This window comes from Eriocheir sinensis, chromosome 6 (genome assembly GCF_024679095.1).
Source record: "Eriocheir sinensis breed Jianghai 21 chromosome 6, ASM2467909v1, whole genome shotgun sequence".
NCBI classification, from domain to species: Eukaryota; Metazoa; Arthropoda; class Malacostraca; order Decapoda; family Varunidae; genus Eriocheir; species Eriocheir sinensis.
In genome coordinates this window covers 3354700-3375672 of record NC_066514.1, presented here as the reverse complement: position 1 = coordinate 3375672, position 20973 = coordinate 3354700, and the positions used below count along the sequence as shown (strand labels likewise).

At 48.7% G+C, this 20973-nt stretch overlaps 1 protein-coding gene across 1 annotated transcript in view; it reads right to left on the bottom strand.

Moving 5' to 3' along the window:
- Positions 1–20973, bottom strand: part of LOC126986824 (ras-GEF domain-containing family member 1B-like) — a 109387-nt gene that overhangs the window by 25478 nt on the left and 62936 nt on the right. Inside the window, 4 exon segments of the mRNA XM_050843208.1 lie at positions 7316–7339; positions 7342–7516; positions 10794–11015; positions 20788–20973. The exon segment at positions 20788–20973 is cut by the window's right edge and continues 36 nt beyond it. Coding sequence (XP_050699165.1) covers positions 7316–7339; positions 7342–7516; positions 10794–11015; positions 20788–20973 — 607 coding nt within the window.

The window sequence follows — 20973 nt, the reverse complement described above, 5'->3', positions numbered from 1 at the left end:
AACACACAAATGCAACTTTAACCCGGTAGCTGCGTCATGTTTCTTAGGTTAGGTTAGGTTAGGTTAGGTTAGGTTACGTTCAAGGTCCCTCTAAGTAAAATAATGAGAAAGAATCATCACTCACGCAAACCATTTCATAATATATATTAACGCATGTGTGATCTATGCATCATCTATTTTGGGGGTTTATATCATGGCAGAAATTTGGCCCGTCGCTGCTACGGTAAAGCCACAAATTTAGCTGCGTCGCTGCTACACGGTAAAGCCACAAATTTGGCCCATCGCTGCTACACGGTAAAACCTGATTTGTGCCGTCGCTGCTACCGGGTTGAGATTGATATAATGTGAGCAACTGTTTACTCTGTTAACAAAGATCTCACCTATTGCACAAACTAAACACCAATTTCTCTTTACACAAACTCCCATAAACCTGTCTGTGTGGCCCACTCAAACACGCTTTATGCTGTCCCGGTATGTGACAAACAAACTAGATGATTAATAGCTTAATTAGATTCACGATTTTGGAGTGTCGTTCTGGCGATGCAAAGGCTTCGTCGTGTTTGTTTACCTTGCCCCGGAGTCGCCCGCGTATGAATACTGTTTCGTTAACTTCTGGCCAGGTGTAACTTCGGGCGAGCACTTGTCCCAGCGTGCCGCCCACCCGCCTGCTTACAGCTCCCAGACTCTGCTTCTCCTCTTCCACTCCACTCCTGTTCTTCAAGGAGCAGTGTTTGACTCTCCTTTCATAATTTTGTTTTGCAGTTGTTTTCTCAACAATTTCATCTCTTTCTTGATAAAACTCGCTGGTGTTGTTTTCTTACAATGTTTCTGGCAAACTTCAGATTACAGCAAAAACGTTCTGGTACGCATTGATGAATTGGCGTGACGGCGCCGCGTTCAGGAGGACGCGGTTCAATCCCGCCGGTGCCACCAGCTGGGATTTTTCAGCCGCCGCCGGTAAGCTAAAACCACCACATGCTGTCCAGGGCCACCTATCAGCCCGGACTCTAATTCTAGGATTAAAGATGAGCTCCGGGAGGGCAGCATGAACCAATGCGAGATATGGCGCCGCTATAAACGCCTTTCCTTGCCAGAACGGGCTGGGCCGACCATCAGGGATCCACGGAAGAAGCGGGCCGACCATCGAGATCCACCGGAAGAAACGCGGTGGTATCAGGATCCACAGGGAAGAAGCCTTGGGCCGACAACTCAGGATCACCGGGAAGAAGCGGCCGACCATCCAGGATCCACCGGGGAAGAAACGCCGGGCCGACCATCAGGAACCAGGGAAGAAAGCCTTGGGCCGACCATCGGATCCACAGGGAAGAAGCCTTGGGCCGACCATCTCAGGATCCGGGAGAAACCTACCAGCGCAATATAAGCCTGACGTAAAAAAAAAAAATAAATAAAAAAAATGAGGAATTTGACTTCAGAAGTGTTCATTTTTCAGTTCCTTCGACAAAATGACCTTGCCGTCCATATCAAGATTTTTGTTCCTGATCCGTCTACCTGTCCTCAAAAAAAAAAATCACCGTGGTGGCAGCGGCGTCAAACATAAACATGTTGCCCTCACGCTCCACAGGGCCGGTCGTCGCCTGCACCTTCGCCGCCCGCCGTCCCTAACTTCCGCAGTAACTCGCTGTGAGTCAATGGACTCCTTACTGATCTGAACTTCCCATTGTGGTAAGCCTCACTCGCGAAACATTGCCCTCACCGACCCACTGTCCCTATCACGTCCTCCTGACTCGTATGCTGAGGGTTAGAAAAGTTGAAAGTTTCCATTTGGTCAGCACAACATCTGGTCATATCCGGAGAGAGACAGGGGAAGAATTATAGGAGAAGGAACACACCCCAGGAGACAGGACACAACCCCGATTAATACCTGGTACCCATTCTGCTGCTGGGTGGACAAAGGTGGCGTAGAATGGTATCGGACCATGCCATACATTTTTCCACTCCGCCAGGAATCGAACTCAGGGCTCTCTCTGGGATTTGTGAGAGCTGAGTGTGCTAACATCTGCACCACGAAGCCCCCATGCACGAGAACTATTCACGCCCCGCCAAGTCGCTTCTGGTCACGCCTTTGCTGCATGAATCCCTCCACTCGCCTCGCATATTTTCTCACACTACACGAGACAAGCGAAAGTGGAAATAGTAAAAAAAAATAAAAATAAAATGTCGGGAACACGCTGCCCCCATAACGCTAACGACCGAGGAGGATGTCGAAGGAATTATCATTTTTTTTTTTTTTTACAGCAGAGGAAAATAAGAAAACAATAATAAAAAAAAAGCCCGATACTTACTGCTCCCAAACAGAGTAGTGTATTGACTTTCCCTTAACATCACATCATATTCTATTTCTCGTTCTCTCTCCTTTCAGCACAAACTTCTAAATTCCTTTTTTCTACACTCATCTTTTACATACGTACCTCTCCTGTTATTACGTCACTACATTAGTGGCCAAAGACAAAAAGCAGTTTCAGGGAGGAGAGGTGTCCTGATACCCTCCTCTTGGAAGCAATTCAGAGTCGTGGGTGGGAGGAAATACAGATGAGGGATGAAAAAAGGATGAAAGAGTGAATCATGCAGGTTAACTCTTGCATAAAGGGGACTTTTTGGACAGTATAGGGATGAAAAGAGTGAAGATGCTTTTCAGTTAACTCTTGCATAAGGGTTTGGACAGTATAGGGATGAAAGAGTGAAGATGCTGGTTAACTTTCTTGCATAAGGGGTTTGGACATTATAGGGATGAAAAGGAGTGAAGATGCTGGTTAACTCTTGCATAAAGGGGGTTTGGACAGTATAGGGATGAAAAGAGTGAGGTATGCAGGTTAACTCTTGCATGAGGGAGTTTGGATAGTATAGGGATGAAAGAAGTGAAGATGCTGGTTAACTCTTGCATAAGGGGTTTGGAACAGTATAGGGATGAAAGAGTGAAGATGTTGGTTAACTCTTGCATAAGGGGTTTGGACAGTATAAGGAGATGAAAGAGTGAAGATGCTAAGTTAACTCTTGCATAAGAGGAGTTTGGACTGATATAGGGAAGTTGAAAAGAGTGAAGATGTTGGTTAACTCTTGCATAGGGGTTTGGACAGTATAGGGATGAAAGGTGGTCTTGTTAGGTTTGGACAATTATGGGGATGAAAGAGTGAAGATGCTGGTTAACTCTTGTATAAGGGGGTTTTGAACGGTATAGGGATGAAAAGGTGAAGATGCAGGATTAACTCTTGCGTAAGGGGATTTGGACAATGTAGGGATGAAGAAGAGTTATAGAAGATGCAAGTTGATTAACTTTCTTGCATAAGGGGTTTGGACAGTATAGGGATGAAAAGAGTAGAGATGTTGGTTAACTCTTGCATAAGGGGTTTGGACAGTATAAAGGGGATGAAAGAGTGAAGATGCTGGTTAACTCTTGCATAAGGGGAGTTTAGACGGTATAGGGGATGAAAGAGTGAAGATGCTGGTTAACTCTTGCATAAGAGTTTAGACAGTATAGGGATGTGGTAGAATCACTGGATTAACTCTTGCAAGGGGTTTACGGACAGTATAAGGGATGAAATTAGAAGATGCTGGTTAACTCTTTGCATAAGGGAGTTGAATGGACGAGGTATAGGGGATGAAAAGAGTGAAGATTGGTTAACTCTTGCATTCCACCTGCACTCACTTGCCATATCGTGGGGAATTCAAACTTGCGTAATAAGAATCTTCATGTTGCCGGGAAGAGGAAAAGAAAAAAACAAACACATGACCAGTACACTCCCTGTCCTCCCAGCACTCAGGGTTTCCTGGTAATGGAACTCCGTTATATAAACAAAGTCCGCTGAAAACGCCGGACTAAAGTTGGAAGCGGTCACCGCATCAACAATTAACTCGCCGGGAATGTTTAAAGAGTCATTGGCTCTTCCCACGCCATCCTTATGAGTGGACGCGCCACTCTGTATAGCTGGCCACAAAGCTTTTTTAACCTGTGTCTGCATGGCTCACCGCGCCCTCATCAGCACCTTTCCGTGAATCACCAGACCAGTGTGACTTCTGCTTTTTTTTTTTTTTTTTCACGTCGGCCTATTGCGCTGGTGGCTTCTTCGAGTGGATCTGATGGTCGGCCATGTTCATTGAGCTTGTTCCCGGTGGATCCTTGATGGTCATTAAAACTTCTTCCAGTGGTGAATCTGATGGTCGGCCAAAACTTCTTCCAGTGGATCCTGATGGGTCGGCCCAAAACGCTGCTTCCAGTGAATCCTGATGGTCAGCCCAAAGCTTCTTCCAGTGGGGCCTGATGGTCGGCCCAAGGCCCTTCGGTGAAGTTACCTGATGGTCGGCCCAAGGAAGCTTCTTCCAATGGATCCCCTGATATGGTCGGCCCAAAGGCTTCTTCCCGGTGGATCCTGATGGTCGGCCCAAGGCTTTCTTCCGGTGGATCCTGATGGTCGGCCAGCCCGTTCTAGCGCCAGGCGAGTGTTTATAGTGGCGCCATCTTTTTGCTGGCTCATGCTGCCTCCAGATGTCTGTAATCCTAGAATCTAGAGTCCCGGGTTGATGGGTGGTCTTCTATGGACGCAGCATAATGGGGTAGTTGCAAGCCACTCGGCGGCGGCTGAAAAATCAGCTTGGTGGCACCGGGCGAGATTGAACTCGCGTCGTCCTAGACACGCAGCGCCGTCACGCTATCCATTCAGCCACCGCCTGCTACGTTGGACTCAAAGGTAAACTTTTTTTCATTCATTTGACGCTAGAATCATTTGCCTCGATGTGGCTGCTTTACCTACTTTCTTTTATATTTTACCAAACTGAAACTATATTTCTTTTTTTAACCGACGGATATTTTAAGTCGCTCATTTTCATTATTTCTCTATATTCTTTCACAAGCCTCCAACACCATCCAGCACCAGATTTACACGACACATTCTCTTATTTATAATGTGGTATTCTTTCCACAGCATCAATTACCCATCCGCGGTGGCTAAATGGATAGCGTGACGGCGCGCCGCCGTTCAGGACGACGCAGTTCAATCCCCGCCGGTACCAAGCGGGATTTTTCAACCATGCCGCCAGGTGGCCAAAAACCCCACATATTACTCTCAGAAGACCACCTATCGCCCGGACTCTAGAGGAAACCATGCCAGAGTGAAGGTCAAGGAGTTCAAAGGGCGGCATGACCAAGAGAAGATGGCGCCACTATAAACGCACTTGCCTGCTGCGCCATGACAGGGCTGGGGAGTCAGTACCAATCCAGGCCCCCTCAAAACAAGCCTACCGGCGCTATAGGCGTGACAGCAAAAAAAAAAAAAAAAAGGGGGGTGGCGCAGGAGGCTGCTGTAACAGGGTGTTTCGAGGTGTTAGAGCGCAGGGGGTTGCATTTTCGCGGCATTCTCAGGAAGGAAATTCAAGCGAGAAGTCGATGGGTGACTCCTCCAGCTCCTGCCCCTCCCCTGCACTTCACCCACCCTCCCCACCCCTCCAACATGCCACAGCTCAGCTCCTGCCTACGCATAATGCCTGCCTCTCTTTGCACAAAACTTTATCCACTCAGGTGAGTTGGGAAAAGTTGAAAAATTTCGTTTAGTGAGCGCAACATCTGTGGTCATATGCTGGAAAGACAGAAGGGGAAGAAATCATAGGAGAAGGGAACACATCCCAGGAGACGGGACACAACCCCCGATTAATACCTGGTACCCATTCACTACTGGGTGGACAGGGGCATAGGGTATCGGAAAGAAAAGATTGAGGAAAGTTTCGTTTAGTCGGCGCAACATCTGTGTGGTCATGTATGGCGAGAGAGAGACAGAAGGGGAAGGAATTATGAGAGAAGGGAACAGACCCCAGGAGACAGGACTGACAACCCCGATTAATACCTGGTACCCATTCACTGCTGCTGGGTGGACAGGGGCGTAGGGTGCATCGGAAAAGCCGCCCAAATGTTTCCACTCCGCCCAGGAATCGAACCCGAGCTCTCTCTCGGTTGGCAATGAGCTGAGTGTTGCTAACACTGCTACAGAAAGCCCCCTACACTCCAGTGAGGCCATCCACTCCCCCACGGCTAATATCAATCACGTCTTGATATTATTTCACCTCCACACATATGCACCATAATATAGGCAGTCATCCACCCATTGAGTCACGCTTTGGCTGTTCAGCATCTTTTAATGGGTTACAAAGTCTATATTTGCTACGACACCACCAAAAACGCAAAGAGAGAGATGGAAACAGATCACAGCCCTGGAACATTGGCTCTGTGCTGCAAATGTGAAATATGTAACGATCCTAACACTTATATTTTCTTGAAGGCCTGTCCAATCATCCTTACTATCACTATCAGCCATTGGGGTAGGCGGTGGCTGAGTGGTAGCGTCACTGAGCCCACATTCACCACGTGATGAGACGACGCGGGTTCGAATCCCGCTACCACCTGGGATTTTTCAGTCACCGCCAGTGGCTTAAAACTACCCACATGCTGTCCTGAAGACCAACCATCAACCCGGACTCTAGAGGAAACCGTCCAAGTGAATCAAGGGAGTTCCGGGGGCATATGTGACCAAGAGAAGATGGCGCCACTATAAACACTTACTCCGCGGGCAGACTGGGACCCGACTACCATCCACGCCCCTCAAGATTTTTTTTTTTTTTTATAACTGGAGAACAAAGATTATGCTAAACGTGTTCCACCTTTCTCTGCCTGTTATTGATGTTCTCCCTCCTGCTCAAGACACCCTCGGCAACCCTTACAGCACCCCGGGTTATAATTTTGGGTCGCTTTATAAGACATTTCACAGCCCAAGAACACATATTTGACAAGGCTTTCGCAGGAGTTGTTGGTATTTCCAGGAGTAGTTTTATGACCCTGGTGGTAGTGTGACCCTTCTTCTGTACCATGAACCTAGAAACACCTTTTATGTTGATAAGGCTTTCGTAGGAGTTGTGGGCATTCCGGGGTAGTTGACCAGCCTGGTGGTATGCTTGAAATATTCCTCTGTACCGTGAACCTAGAAACACATATTTGATATAAAAGACTTTTCGTAGGGTTATTGGGCATTCCAGGGGTAGTTGTATGACCCTGGTGGTGGTGTGACCTTCTTCTGTACCATGAACTAGAAACACATATTATTTGACGGGCTTTCGCAGGAGTTTGGTATTTCAGATAGTTTATGACCCTGGTGGTGGTGTGACCCTTCTTCTGTAGCATGAACCTGAAGAAACACTCATTAGAACCCAACAGGCCCCTCTTTGACCTTTTGAAATAACAATTAATGTGAAGCGAAGGGTGTCTAAGGAGAGCCACAAAGCTCTCCTCGGTACTCTGCTAAGCGTGAGTAGCCACCAGAGTAGGAGAGTCTATTGAATCCTGAATGTAACACTCGAGGTTGCTAGTCTTCTTGAGGTCCTTATAGCACGCGTCCAGGTTGTGTCCTTGGCAGAAGGCTTGCACAATTCCTCCAGCGATACGATAACCTCCAGTTCCACGTGGGTCAGCTTGTTGCGCCATGACCAGGGGACTTATACACCTCCGTGATATCCACCGCTGAGAGGGGAGGGAAAGGAAGTGGTGGTAGTAGTGGTAGTAGTATTAGAGTAATACACACACACACACACACACACACACACACACACACACACACACACACACACCCACACATTCCGTATCCTCGACACAACTTCCAAGCAATACTAAAACCTGAGCGAGACGGCTGTGTGTGTGTGTGTGTGTGTGTGTGTAGTGTGCAACCTGTCACCATGTTTAAACCAATTCTTCCCACTGCTCTGAGTCCTGTGCAATGAAGGCCAGTTAAGCCGTGACACTTGGGTGGTCAAACCCATCACAAGTTAGGATGCAAGGGGATGGGCCAGAAGGGCTGGAAGGAGGTGGAGGGACTGAGGAAGGAACTGGGCAGAGGAGGGAGGGAAAGAGAAAACAAAGAGGAGTTAGAAAGGAGGAGGCTAGGGCGGGGGAGGAGGGAGCTTGGGTGCTTGGTTTTTGGCACTGCAAGTCAAGGAGAGGAGAGGAGAGGAGGAGGAGGAAGGGGAAGAAGAGGAGGAGGAGGAGAAAAGAAGAGAAGAGGAAGAGGAAGAGGAGAGGAGAGAAAAGGAGAGGAGGTGGAGAGGAGGAAGAGGAAGAGGAGGAGGAAGGGGAAGAAGAGGAGGAGGAGGAGGAGGAGGAGGAGGAGGAGGAAGGGGAAGAAGAGGAGGAGGAAGGGGAAGAAGAGGAGGAGGAGGAGGAGGAGGAGGAAGAGGAGGAGGAAGGGGAAGAAGAGGAGGAGGAGGAGGAAGAAGAGGAGGAGGAGGAGGAGAAAAGAAGAGAAGAGGAAGAGGAAGATGCGAGGAGAGAAGAGGAAGAAGAGGAAGAAATCGCTAACATGGCATTATAAAACCGGGAAGCCTTTGTCTGTGTCAGATGTAGGGAGGTTGATGAAGGTTGCTGAGGCGTTAGAGGTAGCATTTGCTGTTGGGGTGAAACAGGAAGGGGCCTACAACACCAACCTGAGAGATGAAGTCCAGGCGGTGGGGCGGGGCCTGAAGGAGCCCTTTTCCTCGTAACGTTCCAGCTGGGTCAGTTTGTTGAGACGTAGCAGAACTCTGAGGGAGGAAGACAGGCTGAGCTATCATAGAGCCATCCTGAAATAGGGGGGGTTGGAGGACGACACTACTGACGAGGGAAGAGAAGGTTTCGTTTAGTCGGCGCAACATCTGTGGTCATATGCCGAGAGACAAAAGGGGAAGGAATTATAGGAGAAGGAACAGACTCGTGGAGACGGGACACAACCTCGATTAATACCTGGTACCCATTCACCGTTGGGTGGATAGGGCGTAGGGTATCGGAAAAGGAAAATGGAAAGTTTGCTTAGTCGGCGCAACATCTGTGGTTGGTCATATGTCGAGAGACAAAAGGGGAAGGAATTATAGAGAAGGAACAGACCCCAGGAGACGGACACAACCTCGATTAATACCTTGGTACCCATTCACTGCTGGGTGGACAGGGTGTAGGTATCGAAAAAGGAAAGTTGAAAGTTTCTGTTTAGTTTATGCAACATCTGCGGTCATATGCTTGAGAGACAAAGGGGGAAGGAATTAGGAAGGAACAGACCCCAGGAGACGGACACAACCCCGATTAATACCTGGTACCCATTCACCGTTGGGTGGACAGGGCGTAGGCATCGGAAAAGCCAACAAAAATTTTCCACTCCACCCGGGAATCGAACCCCTAGCCTTCTGTCGTGAGCTGAGTGCTAACCACTGCACTACTAAAGCCTCTTTTCAGGACTGGGACACAGAAAGGAACAGAGTGATTCAGCGCCTTGATTCCCAGGACGGCGCCGCTGTGGTGAGGCGTCACACTCGGAGGTCTAAATACATCTTGACTATTCATCATTTCTGTCAGCTCAACTTTCAACTCCTGGGCTTGTGAAGGAGGCAACAGGCTGATGAGGAATCTGAAAACCTCAGCCTGTAAGTGGCGGCCAGGATTCGAACCGCGTCCTCCTGAGCTCTGAACGTGGGGGCCAGCCTGCTGCCACCCACTCAGCCACCACCTCCGGGAGCACACGATCATGTGCCAAACAAACCCAACCGTCTGCCTGCTGCTTGTGAGGCTCTCAAAAAAAAAAAAAAAAAAATAAATAATAATAAAAATAATAAAAAAAATAAATAAAGATATAAAAAAAAATCAGCAGTAGACTACAATTCAAGCAAGATTTTGTAGGCCTGACCCCAAGTAAGTTCCCTCCACCACCCTGGCGTGAGTCCTGGACGCACAAATACTGCTATCAGATCCAAAATATTACGCGCTGATGGAAGCCGTCACGCGTCAAGTTGTGTACCATTAGGAGGGAGCTCCTCGATACGCAGGCGGCTACGTCCAGGCAAGTCCCAGCTTTTTCTGACGTTAACCTGGTAGCAGCGACGGGCTGAAATTTGTATTTCACCGTGTAGTGAAGACGGGCCAAATCAGGCTACACCGTAGCAGCGACGGGCCACCCTGTGGCTTCACCGTGTAAGCAGCGACGGGACAAATCAGGTTTTTACCCGTGTAGCAGCGACGGGCCAAATTTGTGGCTTTACCGTGGTAGCGACGCTTTCAAATTTGTGGCTCACCGTAGCAGCGACGGCCAAATTTGTGCCATGATATAAACCTCAAAATAGATGATACATAAACTGGATCACAAACATTGATATATATTATGAAATGGTTTGTGAGGGGTGAGTTTTTCTCATTATTCTTCGCCGAGGACCATTAGAAACATGATCCCCGCTGCTACCCTTTAATGTCCACCTCTTTCCTTCTATGGCGCGTATGCTCGACACACGCACACGCCCGACGGGCAGGGCGTCGCGCGGCATGAAATCAAGTGCCGCCCACTTGTCCGTCTGGCAAGTTGAGTGAATTCATGTGTGTGTGTGTGTGTGTACTGCAATGTCGGGCATGACGATATCTTATGTCTGAGGTTGAGAGTTTCCTGTTTAGTCGGCGTAACATCTGTGGTCAGCATGCCGAGAGACAGAAGGAAGGAAAGTCTTGTTTAGTCGGCGCTACATCTGTGGTCATATGCCGGAGAGAGACAGAAGGGGAAGGAATTATAGGAGAAGGGAACAGACCCCAGGAGACGGGACAACCCCCGATTAATACCTGGTACCCATTCACTGCTGGGTGGACAGGGGCGTAGGGTATCGGAAAAGCCGCCAAAATTTTTTCACTCCGCCCGGCAATCGAACCAGGGCTCTCTCGGTTGTGAGCCGAGTGTGCTAACCACTGCACCACGAAGCCCACCGTGTATTTGAAGTCTGTGTGATGAGCCAGTAAATCAGTATGTTATCAAGGTGATCGTGGGAGTCAGCGGGGAGGGGTCTGGGCGGAGGAGACCTACCTGTGTCACGTCGCGGCGCAGCGCGGGTTGGAGCGCGATGCAGCGGTGCGTCATTGTGCGAACGCTTCCCATCATGCGCTCGTCCCGGAAGTCATAGGGGAAGGTCTCACTCCACTCGCCGAGCAGCTGAACCATGTGGGCCACGAACCGACCCAGCTTGTCCTGCGGGGAAGGAGGCGGGTGAGGGCGCGAAGCGAAAGAAGAATAAGATAATCTACTTATTTATGATTTTTTTTTACAACAAAGGAGACAGCTCAAGGGCACAAAAAAGGAAACAATAATAAAAAAAGCCCGCTACTCGCTGCTCCTAAAAAAAAAAAGAATCGAAAGAGGTGGCCGAAAGAGAGTTCATCAAATACAGAGGAGTCAGTTCAAGGGCATTAAAAAAGGTAACAAATATTAAAAAAAGCCCGCTACTCACTGCTCCTATAAAGAGTTAGAGGAGTGGCCGAAAGATAGGTCAATTTCGGGAGGAGAGGTGTCCTGATACCCTCCACTTGAAAGAGTTCAAGTCGTGGGCAGGAGGAAATACAGATGAAGGAAGATTGTTCCAGAGTTTACCAGCGTGAGGGATGAAAGAGTGAAGATGCTGGGTAACTCTTTACGTGCAGAGTGAAGATGTAGTTAACTCTTGCATAAGGGGTTTGGACAGTATAGGGATGAAAAGAAAGAGTGAAGATGCTGGTTAACTCTTGCATAAGGGTTTGGTATAGGGATGAAAGAGTGAAGATGCTGGTTAACTCTGCATAAGGGGTTTGGATATATAGGGATGAAAGAGTGAAGATGTTGGTTAACTCTTGCATAAGGGGTTTTGGACAGTATAGGGATGAAAGATGAAGATGCTGGTTAACTCTTGCAGGGGTTGACGTATAGGGATGAAAGAGTGAAGATGCTGGTTAACTCTTGCATAAGGGGTTTTGGACAGTATAAGGATGAAAAGTGAAGATGCTGGTTAATTCTTGCATAAGGGGTTTGGACAGTATAGGGATGAAAGGTGAAGATGGTTAACTCTTTGCACATAAGGTTTGGACAGTATAGGGATGAAAAGTGAAGATGCTGGTTAACTCTTGTTTGGACAGTATAGGGATGAAAGCTTGCATAAGGGGTTTGGACAGTATAGGGATGAAAGAGTGAAGATGTTGGTTAACTCTTGCATAAGGGGTTTGGACAGTATAGGGATGAAAGAGTGAAGATGCTGGTTAACTCTTGCATAAGGGGTTTGGACAGTATAGGGATGAAAGAGTGAAGATGCTGGTTAACTCTTGCATAAGGGTTTTGGACAGTATAGGGATGAAAGAGTGAAGATGCTGGTTAACTCTTGCATAAGGGGTTTGGACAGTATAGGGATGAAAGAGTGAAGATGCTGGTTAACTCTTGCATAAGGGGTTTGGACAGTATAGGGATGAGCATGAGTAGAAAGTCGTGTCATGCAGTTAGCAAGTTCAGAAGAGCAGTCAGCGTGAAAATATCGACTGCGGAATTTAAGAGGTAGAAGACCATCAGTGAAGCGAAAGAAGAATAAGATGATCTACTCCTTTATGAATTACAGCACCAAGTTCATCAAATACACGTATGGAGAATAAAGACAAAGAAGGCTCGATATTGCTTTGAAATTAAAATAAGCTTAGCCAGCAAACTAATACTAAAAGTCTTGTCTTGGTTTAATAAGTAATGGCTTGTAGTGTGTGTGTGTGTGTGTGTGTGTGTGTGTGTGTGTGTGTGTGTGTGTGTGTGTGTGTGTGAATGTCAGCATTAGAACATATTTTGTGCTAACAGAGACTGACCATCGGCTTGGATACTATTGAAAAACGCTCGTTTGACGCTGCTCCAATAAGTGAAGTAGATTTCGTTAGAGTATAAAAACCGATCACATGAAAATCCTGGAGTTGGAAAGTTTCGTTTAGTCGGCGCAACATCTGTGGTCATATGCCCGAGAGAGACAGGAGGGGGAAGGAATTATAGGAGAAGGGAACAGACCCCAGGAGACGGGACACAACCCCCGATTAATACCTGGTACCCATTCACTACTGGGTGGACAGGGGCGTAGGGTATCGGAAAAGCCGCCCAAATTTTTCCACTCCTCCCGGGAATCGAACCCGGGCTCTCTTGGTTGTGAGCCGAGTGTGCTAACCACTGCACCACGAAGCCCCCGACCTGATACCGAGGCAGCCAGCGGGGGAGGCGGATTGAGTTAGTTTGTAGCGACAGACAGACAGACAGACAGACAACACTTCGCAACACAATCTCTTGACAAGCGCGACTTTAAAGAAATCCAAACATTAATCTGCCGGCATTTCTTTTCTGTTTTATTTTCTCCTCCTCCTCCTCCTCCTCCTCTTTCTCTGCTTAAACTTCTTTCTCTCGTTTTTACTTCTTGTCGTTCATCCTCGTCCAGTTCTTGGTCTGTCTGTCTGTCTGTCTGTCTGTCTGTCTGTCTGTCTGTCTGTCTGTCTGTCTGTCTGTCTGTCTGTCTGTCTGTCTGTCTGTCTGTCTGTCTGTCTGTCTGTCTGTCTCTCTCTCTCTCTCTCTCTCTCTCTCTCTCTCTCTCTCTCTCTCTCTCTCTCTCTCTCTCATTACAACGTCACCTTGACAACCTGATTTTCCTTTTCAAACACCTAAACAAACCCAAAGCGACACATCCAGTTAGCCGAAGTTCTTCATTACATATCCTCTCTCTCGTGTCCATCAGAACTCACAGAGACTCACACCCAGAAAACTTAGTCGAAGCTCTTCATATACTATCCTATCTCTCGTGTCCTTCAGAACTCACAGAGACTCACACCCAGAAAACTTAGTCGAAGCTCTCATATCCTATCCTATCTCTCGTGTCCTTCAGAACTCACAAAGACTCACACCCAGAAAACTTTAACCACTTCCACGATACAAGAGTGGAACAAACATTGAACGGAAGGCAAGTTTAAGCCATCTCCTCCTGGCTCATGCTGCCCCCCGGAACTCCTTCTTGATTCACTTGGACGGTTTCCTCTAGAGTCCGGGTTGATGGGTGGTCTTCAGGACACCATGTGGGTAGTTTTAAGCCACTCGGCGGTGACTGAAAAATCCGAGTGGTAGCGTGGGGATTCGAACCCGTGTCGTCCATCACGTGGTGAATGTGGGCCCAGCACACTACCACTGAGCCACCGCCTACGATATACTCTCTCTCCCTATCAACCTGCTGTCCCGCCTCCCATGCTATCTCCAGTGTCCATTCTCGTGTCTGCGCCGCTCCTGACTTCTCACTCACCGCCCAGCCGCCGGGAAACACTATAACGAAATCTGCGTATCTGATGCACTGCAGACACAAAGCGATCTCTCCTCTGCACACACGCGCGGGCCTGAAGGAGTTGTTGGCTCGCTCGATTCTTAGCGGACTCAACACTGCCTTTCTTCTTCTTCTTCTTCTTCTTCTTCTTCTTCTCCTCCTCTCATTCTTCCTTTACTCTCGTGCCGTCGTGTTTCGTAGGTTTTGAATTCGCTCGCCCGGAGAGAGGTTACACGAATGATCTTATGTGTGTCTGTTCGTTCGTTCGTTTGAGAAGTGTGTTTGGCTTTTATGAATGTTTTGTTTTGTTTTTTATCTTATGTGTGTAGACAGTGATAACCTTTGCTTGTTCGTTTTCTTATGCCCTTTCCTTCTTCTTCCTCTTTCTCTTCCTCCTCCTTCTCCCTTACTTCCTACTTTTCCTTCTTCTTCTTCTTCTTCTTCTTCTTCTTCTTCTTCTTCTTCTTCTTCTTCTTCTTCTCCTCCTCCTCCTCCTTCTCTCTTTTTATTCTTCCTTTGATTAATATTATTTTCATCATTCTTTTGTTGTTGTCACTGCTAATGTTTTTTTTCTTCTTCTTTTCGTTCTTCTTTTTTTTTTCTTCTTCTTCTTCGTCTTAGTTATCTTCTTCTTCTCGTTCTTCTTCTTTCTTTCCTTCTTCTTCTTCTTCTTTATCTTTTTCTTCTTGCTCTTCTTTTCATTTCATCATCTTATTATTTTTCAAGTCTTGTTATTTCTATCCCTCCCTGTCATGACCACGCGCGCGCATCCCTCGGCGTCCCCTCGGCGTCAATGGCAGACTCACGGTTCACGGCTTCAAGAGGTTTGCGGATTATCTCGACTCCAGCGGCGCGCACAATAACACCTCGCTGACACAACCTCCTCCTCGCCTCTCTTCACCCTCCCACCCACTGACTCTGAATCAACGCCAGCTCGTCAATTAACACACACACACACACACACACACACACTCCAATCATCGCCCACTCTCTCACCAACACCTTTCACTTAACAAGATTTAGTCCGTTTGAGATTGCCGCCCACAGATGTTCTCGTGTGTGTTTGGCGACGTTGTTAATTAAGCTGTTTTTGAGATTAGGTAAGGTAAGGTAAGGTGAGGTTAGGTAAGGTTTGGTAAGGTACGGTAAGGTGAGGTGAGGTGAGGTGAGGTTAGATAGGGTAAGGTTAGGTAAGGTAAGGTAAGGTAAGGTAAGGTTAGGTAAGGTAAGGTAAGGTAAGGTAAGGTAAGGTTAGGTTAGGTAAGGTAAGGTAAGGTAAGGTAAGGTAAGGTAAGGTAAGGTAAGGTGAGGTAAGGTAAGGTAAGGTAAGGTTAGGTAAGGTTAGGTAAGGTAAGGTAAGGTAAGGTAAGGTAAGGTAAGGTAAGGTGAGATAAGGTAAGGTAAGGTGAGGTAAGGTTAGGTAAGGTAAGGTAAGGTAAGGTAAATAAAATACGGTAAATAAGGTAAGGTAAGTATTTTGGTAACAGACGAACAGACACACACACACACACCCACACACACACACACACACACACACACACGTACAACGGGGGAACATAATCACCCTGCTCGTTACTCGTTGAATATTGTGAAGCGCCAATTTACGCGATGGCAAATATATTATACAACAGCAAAAGCACTCGTCATAAAAATAATTTGGAAGCATTTCGTAAAACCGTACACAGTTGACATTTTGCGCTGAAATCTAATTCCTTCAAACTGAATTTTCAAGCACGAGGCTGTGGCGGTGCTGCCCCCTCACGGCCAACTAATGCCAACACATCCACCGCTCACTCTCTGGGTCGCATTATAAGACATTTCGCCGCCCAAGGACACCTATTTGACAAGGCTTTCGTGGGAGTTGCGGGCATGTCCAGGGGTAGTTTTATGACCCTGATGGTAGTGTGACCCTTCCTCTGTACCGTGAACCTGAAGAAACACTCATTAGAACCTGAAGCTGATGTGGAAGGAAGGAATTGTATTATAAGACATTTCGCCGCCCAAGAACACCTATTTGACAAGGCTTTCGTGGGAGTTGCGGGCATGTCTAGGGGTAGTTTTATGATCCTGGTGGTAGTGTGACCCTTCTTCTGTACCGTGAACCTGAAGAAACACTCATTAGAACCCGACTGATCCCCCCTTTGACCTTTAGAAATAGCTGATGTGAGAATGGACAAAAACATTCAAACAACAACAAAAACGACGAGAACGACGCTACGCTATTGGGGTAGGCGGTGGCTGAGTGGTAGCGTGCTGGGCCGACATTCGCCGCGTGTGGGACGACGCGGGTTCGAATCCCCACGCTACCACCTGGGATTTTTCAGTCACCGCCGAGTGTCTTAAAACTACCCACATGCTGTCCTGAAGAGGAGTGCCCCCCCAAAAAAAAAAAAAAAAATAACCCAGCTCCTTTGAACCCCGTCTTTCTCCCTCCTCGTCTCTCACTGCCTCACCCTCGACCAGGTACCCAGCAATCCCTGACACACTCGGACAATGCTCTATTCACGAAGCCTTCATTCACCTCGCGTCCCTGTACTCTCGCCTCGTATTGGACTCCTGGACACTCTCTCTCATCATTCTGCCGACTGTTCAAACGACATTCACGTCTATAAATCCATCTTTTCTTATTGTTTCTATGTGTTGAAGAACCTCGGTATGAAATGACTCTCCGTTCCGACCAAGAAAAATATCCTCTCTCTCTCTCTCTCTCTCTCTCTTATGATTCTGTCGACTGTTCAACGACACTCACATCTATAACTTCCATCTTCTTTTTGTTTTCATGTGTTGAAGAACCTCCCCAGAAAATGTCTCTCCGCCCCGACCCAGAAAAATCTCATGCAAAATACGTCCTCGTCTATATACTCTTGCCTGCCTGCGAGGACTTATCATGCACTTTATATTCAACACAGTGTCTCAATTGGGGAGAGATTTTGCATTACCTGTGCGGTATATTTTTTTGCCTGGATTTTTATTTCTTTCTTGAGATGAGTCCTATGGTCGGCCCAAGGCTTCTTCCCGGTGGATCCTGATGATAGGCCCAAGGCTTCTTCCCGGTGGATCCTGATGGTCGGCCCAAGGCTTCTTCCCGGTGGATCCTGATGGTCGGCCCAAGGCTTCTTCCCGGTGGATCCTGATGGTCGGCCCAAGGCTTCTTCCCGGTGGATCCTGATGGTCGGCCCAAGGCTTCTTCCCGGTGGATCCTGATGGTCGGCCGAAGTTTTCTTCCTGTGGATCCTGATGGTCGGCCCAAGGCTTCTTCCGGTGGATCCTTATGATAGGCCCAAGGCTTCTTCCCGGTGGATCCTGATGGTCGGCCCAAGGCTTCTTCCCGGTGGATCCTGATGATATGCCCAAGGCTTCTTCCCGGTGGGGCCTGATGGTCGGCCCAAGGCTTCTTCCCGGTGGATCCTGATGATAGGCCCAAGGCTTCTTCCCGGTGGATCCTGATGGTCGGCCCAAGGCTTCTTCCCGGTGGATCCTGATGGTCGGCCCAAGGCTTCTTCCTGGTGGGGCCTGATGGTCGGCCCAAGGCTTCTTCCCGGTGGATCCTGATGGTCGGCCCAAGGCTTCTTCCCGGTGGATCCTGATGATAGGCCCAAGGCTTCTTCCCGGTGGATCCTGATGATAGGCCCAAGGCTTCTTCCCGGTGGGGCCTGATGGTCGGCCCAAGGCTTCTTCCCGGTGGATCCTGATGGTCGGCCCGCTTCTTCCGGTGGATCCTGATGGTCGGCCCGCTTCTTCCCGGCGGATCCTGATGGTCGGCCCAAGGCTTCTTCCCGGTGGATCCTGATGGTCGGCCCAAGGCTTCTTCCCGGTGGATCCTGATGGTCGGCCCAAGGCTTCTTCCCGGTGGATCCTGATGGTCGGCCCAAGGCTTCTTCCCGGTGGATCCTGATGGTCGGCCCAAGGCTTCTTCCCGGTGGATCCTGATGGTCGGCCCAAGGCTTCTTCCCGGTGGGGCCTGATGGTCGGCCTGCTTCTTCCCGGTGGGGCCTGATGGTCGGCCCAAGGCTTCTTCCAGTGGATCCTGATGATAGGCCCACGGCTTCTTCCCGGTGGATCCTGATGATAGGCCCAAGGCTTCTTCCCGGTGGATCCTGATGATAGGCCCAAGGCTTCTTCCCGGTGGATCCTGATGATAGGCCCAAGGCTTCTTCCCGGTGGATCCTGATGGTCGGCCCAAGGCTTCTTCCCGGTGGATCCTGATGGTCGGCCCAAGGCTTCTTCCCGGTGGATCCTGATGGTCGGCCCAAGGCTTCTTCCCGGTGGGGCCTGATGGTCGGCCCAAGGCTTCTTCCCGGTGGATCCTGATGATAGGCCCAAGGCTTCTTCCCGGTGGATCCTGATGGTCGGTCCAAGGCTTCTTCCCGGTGGGGCCTGATGGTCGGCCCAGCCCGTTCTGGCGCAGGCGAGTGTTTATAGTGGCGCCATCTTGCATTGGCTCATGCTGCCCTCCCGGAGCTCATCTTTAATCCTAGAATCTAGAGTCCGGGTTGATAGGTGGTCTTCTGGACAGCATGTGGGTAGTTTTAAGCCACTCGGCGGCGGCTGAAAAATCCCAGCTTGGTAGCACCGGGCGGGGATTGAACTCGCGTCGTCCTGAACGCGGCGCCGTCACGCTATCCATTCAGCCACCGCCTCCATGGGCTTAACTCATCATTTTTCCCTGATACAATATGGTTACGCAGCATCTTCAGTGACTACACAAAGTACTTCGGATATTAACTGACGGAGTAATGTAATTCAGCCATATGTCTCAACGCACTGCGAAAACGTATCTTAACCTACAGGACCTCTGAGGTTACTCATTAAACAGCCCCCGTTGACATGGTGTATATTTTGCCCTGACCAGCCTTTGAGGTCGGCACACTGGCGGTGAAAAAAATCATGAATGCCACGACGCGTCTTAACAAAGCAGCATTAATGAGCGTCCACTAATGAAAGGCGGCTCTCCATGAATACCGAAACGCAACACATAAACTGCCCTGATTGCGGTATTATGAGTTTCAACATGAAGTTTGGAAAGTTTCGTTTAGTCGGCGCAACATCTGTGGTCATATGCCGGAGAGAGACAGAAGGGGAAGGAATTATAGGAGAAGGGAACAGACCCCAGGAGACGGGACACAACCCCCGATTAATACCTGGTACCCATTCACTGCTAGGTGGACAGGGCGTAGGGTATCGGAAAAGCCGCCCAAATTTTTCCACTCCGCCCGGGAATCGAACCCGGGCTCTCTCAGTTGTGAGTCGAGTGTGCTAACCACTGCACCACGAAGCCCCCGGTTTCAACACGAGCCTTGCCTGCTATCCTGCCCTGGCTCGGTGTTTTTAAAATGGCATTAAATATAACACTTATGAATCTACCAAAGTACGAATATAAAAGTACATAGGTAATCTTTATTGCAAAACATATCGGCTTATTCCAAATTGCTCTTTAAATAGTGATGTGAGGAGTGGAACAGGCTGGGTTTTGTGTGAGGAGTGGAACAGGCTGGGTTTTGTGTGAGGAGTGGAACAGGCTGGGTTTCGTGTGAGGAGTGGAACAGGCTGGGTTTCGTGTGAGGAGTGGAACAGGCTGGGTTTCGTGTGAGGAGTGGAACAGGCTGGGTTTTGTGTGAGGAGTGGAACAGGCTGGGTTTTGTGTGAGGAGTGGAACAGGCTGGGTTTTGTGTGAGGAGTGGAACAGGCTGGGTTTCGTGTGAGGAGTGGAACAGGTGGGGTTTTGTGTGAGGAGTGGAACAGGCTGGGTTTTGTGTTAGGAGTGGAACAGGCTGGGTTTCGTGTGAGGAGTGGAACAGGCTGGGTTTTGTGTGAGGAGTGGAACAGGCTGGGTTTTGTGTGAGGAGTGGAACAGGCTGGGTTTTGTGTGAGGAGTGGAACAGGCTGGGTTTTGTGTGAGGAGTGGAACAGGCTGGGTTTCGTGTGAGGAGTGGAACAGGAGGCGGCTTGCTCGGATGATGTCGGAGGTGAGGTTAACTTGAGCAAGATAAATGAAGTAAAGTAGACCAGATGAGGCTGAGTTGGACGATGAAGAGTGAGTGGACTAGACCCATTTATTATTATTTTTTTTACAACAAAGGAGACAGCTCAAGGGCACAAAAAAAGGAAACAATAATAAAAAAAAGCCCGCTACTCGCTGCTCCTAAAAAAGAATCCAAAGAGGTGGCCGAAAGAGAGGTCAATTTTGGGAGGAGAGGTGTCCTGATACCCTCCTCCTGAAAGAGTTCAAGTCGTAGGCAGGAGGAAATACAGATGAAGGAAGATTGTTCCAGAGTTTACCAGCGTGAGGGATGAAAGAGTGAAGATGCTGGTTAACTCTTGCATAAGGGGTTTGGACAGTATAGGGATGAGCATGAATAGAAAGTCGTGTGCAGCGGGGCCGCGGGAGGGGGGGAGGCATGCAGTTAGCAAGTTCAGAAGAGCAGTCAGCGTGAAAATATCGATAGAAGATAGAAAGAGAGGCAACATGGCGGCGAAATTTAAGAGGTAGAAGACTATCAGTAGGAGGAGGAGAGCTGATGAGATGAAGAGCCTTAGACTCCACTCTTACAAGAACAGAAAGCATTTTTTTTTACAGCAAAGGAAACAATAAAAAAAAATCCCGCTACTCGCCGCTCCTGTAAAGAATCCGAGGAGGCGGCCGAAAGAGCAGTTCAATTATGCGTTCCTTACCTTGTTAATGGTGGAGAGGTCGTTGTCCTTGAGGCCCTGCTGCGTGAAGCCAACCTCGCAAACCCGCTGCAATAACTCATGGGGCTTGACGAAGAGCCGCGATGACAGCAGGAAGGCGAAGAGGTAGGCTGTGTCGGGGTAGTAGACGGCGGTCGGCACAGCGTGTTGGACCAGCGCCTGCAGCGA